This window comes from Anoplolepis gracilipes, chromosome 13 (genome assembly GCF_047496725.1).
Source record: "Anoplolepis gracilipes chromosome 13, ASM4749672v1, whole genome shotgun sequence".
Lineage (NCBI taxonomy): Eukaryota > Metazoa > Arthropoda > Insecta > Hymenoptera > Formicidae > Anoplolepis > Anoplolepis gracilipes.
In genome coordinates, this window is record NC_132982.1 from 128970 (window position 1) to 131281 (window position 2312).

Here is a 2312-nt window from a genome sequence, read left to right on the forward strand (position 1 = left end):
AGAGATCACGGCGCAGCGTGTCCCACGCCGGACACTTCTCCAGCGTGTGCCGCGCCGTGTCTCTCACCTCCTTACCGTGGTACCTTCCTTGCCGATTCGATACAGGTACTCACCAAAGCACCCATGCCCGGTGAGCACCTGTGTCATCCTAAAGGATACCTCACCTCGGGCCCTGTCTAACCATTCTTGTAGACAGGGCCGGACGGCCTCAACGCGGGTTCTTTAACCCGCAGTCTTCGGGTCAGATAGGTGGGCACTCCATCTCTCCACCATAGACCGCTGGGCGTGGATTCGGATGGTCTTCTTGACCCTGGCTGGTAGAGGGCCATGACCCCTCCTGAGCCCCCTTTCCCAATTATACCGCTCCGCGTACATTGCGGTCAGGAACTCCAAGGGGGGCGAACCCGCCAGGACCGTGGCCGCCGCATGGGACACCGTGCGGTAGGCCCTTATCACCCTCACGGCCATGCTGCGCTGTATGCGTCGGAACTTGTCCTTTGCATAACGCATGGCCACGAGATTCGTCGCCCATATTGGGCATTCATACAGGGCCACCGCATTTACGGTGCCCATGTATATACGGCGGACTCAACCATCCGGTCCCCCAAGGTTTGGCAGGAGCCTACCCAACGCCGTGGAGAAGCGCTTCACCTTGGGGCAAGGACATTGAAGTGGTGTCCAAACTTCCACTCGCCGTCCAGTAGGAGACCGAGATATTTAAGCCGGTTCCCCACCGAGATAGAAGTATCTCCCACCCGGATATGAGTCCTTGGCGGTTTCCCAGAGGATTTACTGTGAAAGTAAAGAGCCTCGGTTTTTTGAGCCGCCACTCTAAGACCCATACCAGTGATGCTTTGTACCACAACTGCCACCGCTGTCTCGGCCTTGGCTGCTGTATCCCCCAGCTGCTCCCCGCGGCCACCACTAATGTGTCGTCTGCATAGCAGATGGCGTGGCAGCCACGAGGGAGAGGAAGGCAAAGGACTCGGTTGTATGTGAGATTCCACAGTAGGGGTCCTAAGACTGACCCCTGCGGAACCCCGCATCGAATTTCCCGTCGGCATTGGAGTCCGTCTTGTGTGACGAACTCCAGGCTCCTATCCCGGAAATATTGTCTGATGATCTCCACAAGGTAGGGAGGGACCCTGTATTGCAACAAGGCATCCATTACTCTATCCCAGGGCAGGGTGTTGAAGGCGTTTGCGATATCTAGTAATACCGCAAGTGCCACCCCGCCCCCTTCCACGGCTTCCTCCGTGAGGGACGTAACACGACTAATCGCATCCACAGTCGAACGTCCCTCGCGGAAGCCATATTGCTCCTCGTGGAGACCACTCTCTCGGGATATATGTCGAACAAGTCGTTTTGCAATGATCCTCTCAAAGATCTTGCTGACCTCGTCCAGCAGGCATATTGGTCTATATGCCGACGGGGTTCCTTCTTCCTTGCCTTCCTTGGGGAGCAGGACCAATTTAGCCTGCTTCCATTGCTGGGGGAAAGCGCCAAGCGTCTGAGGCATTTATTAAATATGTACCTCAGACGTTCTCCCAGAAAGTCCAGTGCCCAGACCCATATCTTTCCAAGCACGCCGTCAGGGCCAGGAGCTTTTCTTGATCCTATTCTTTTGACGGCGCGCTGAAGTTCGTTGCTGGATATCTTCTCGTCCTCCTCTAGTTCATAAGGTTTCCCCAGGCCGGGACCCCAGTTGAGTGTGGACTCCTAAACCACTAGCGGGAAGAGGGTGTCCACAACATTCCTGAGGACGGGAGTATCCAGGGATTCCGTGACGGGGGGCGTGTCCAGTTCCTATACTTATTCAGAACTATTCTGTATGGACGCCCCCATGGGTCCGTGTTGAGGGATGACAGTAGCTCATCCCAACAACTGGCCCTGGACTTCCTGATAGTGGCGCTAAGGGCGCATCTTGCGGCCCTATAGGCAGCCAAGGCCTCCTCTCGGATCTCCGGGTTTCTTCTTCTGGGAATACGAAAGAGGGTGCGTCGCGCCTGGACAGAGGAGCGCCTTAATTGCGCTATTTCCTCCGTCCACCAATAGACGGCGTGACGTGGGCGGAGGACCCTGGCGCGTGGCATGGCTGCGTCGCAGACTTCGCGCATAACGCCCCGCAACCATTCCACATCCAGGTTAATGTCCCGCCTTTCCTCTCCCTCCGGGATACCCCACAAAATGGTCATTAAGGCCTCTTCTAGTTTCTTGGGGTCCAGCTTTGTGAGGGTCCACCTACCTGTGTCCCCGCCTCGAGGTGGGTGATGTACCCAGTAATGCACGGCATCCAGGACAAATTCAATGTA

The 2312-nt window shown here is 56.4% G+C and overlaps 1 protein-coding gene across 1 annotated transcript; it reads right to left on the bottom strand.

Annotated features, from left to right (window-relative positions):
• Positions 1-222: 222 nt before the first annotated feature.
• LOC140672704 (uncharacterized) lies at positions 223-573 on the bottom strand. Its single transcript, XM_072905093.1, has one exon. It carries the CDS (start codon positions 571-573, stop codon positions 223-225), a length of 351 nt encoding a protein of 116 aa, XP_072761194.1.
• Between the last annotated feature and the right edge of the window lie 1739 nt (positions 574-2312).

Excerpts from the sequence above, each read along its gene's own strand:
- LOC140672704 (XM_072905093.1), bottom strand. The coding sequence starts at position 573 with ATGGGCACCGTAAATGCGGTGGCCCTGTATGAATGCCCAATATGGGCG.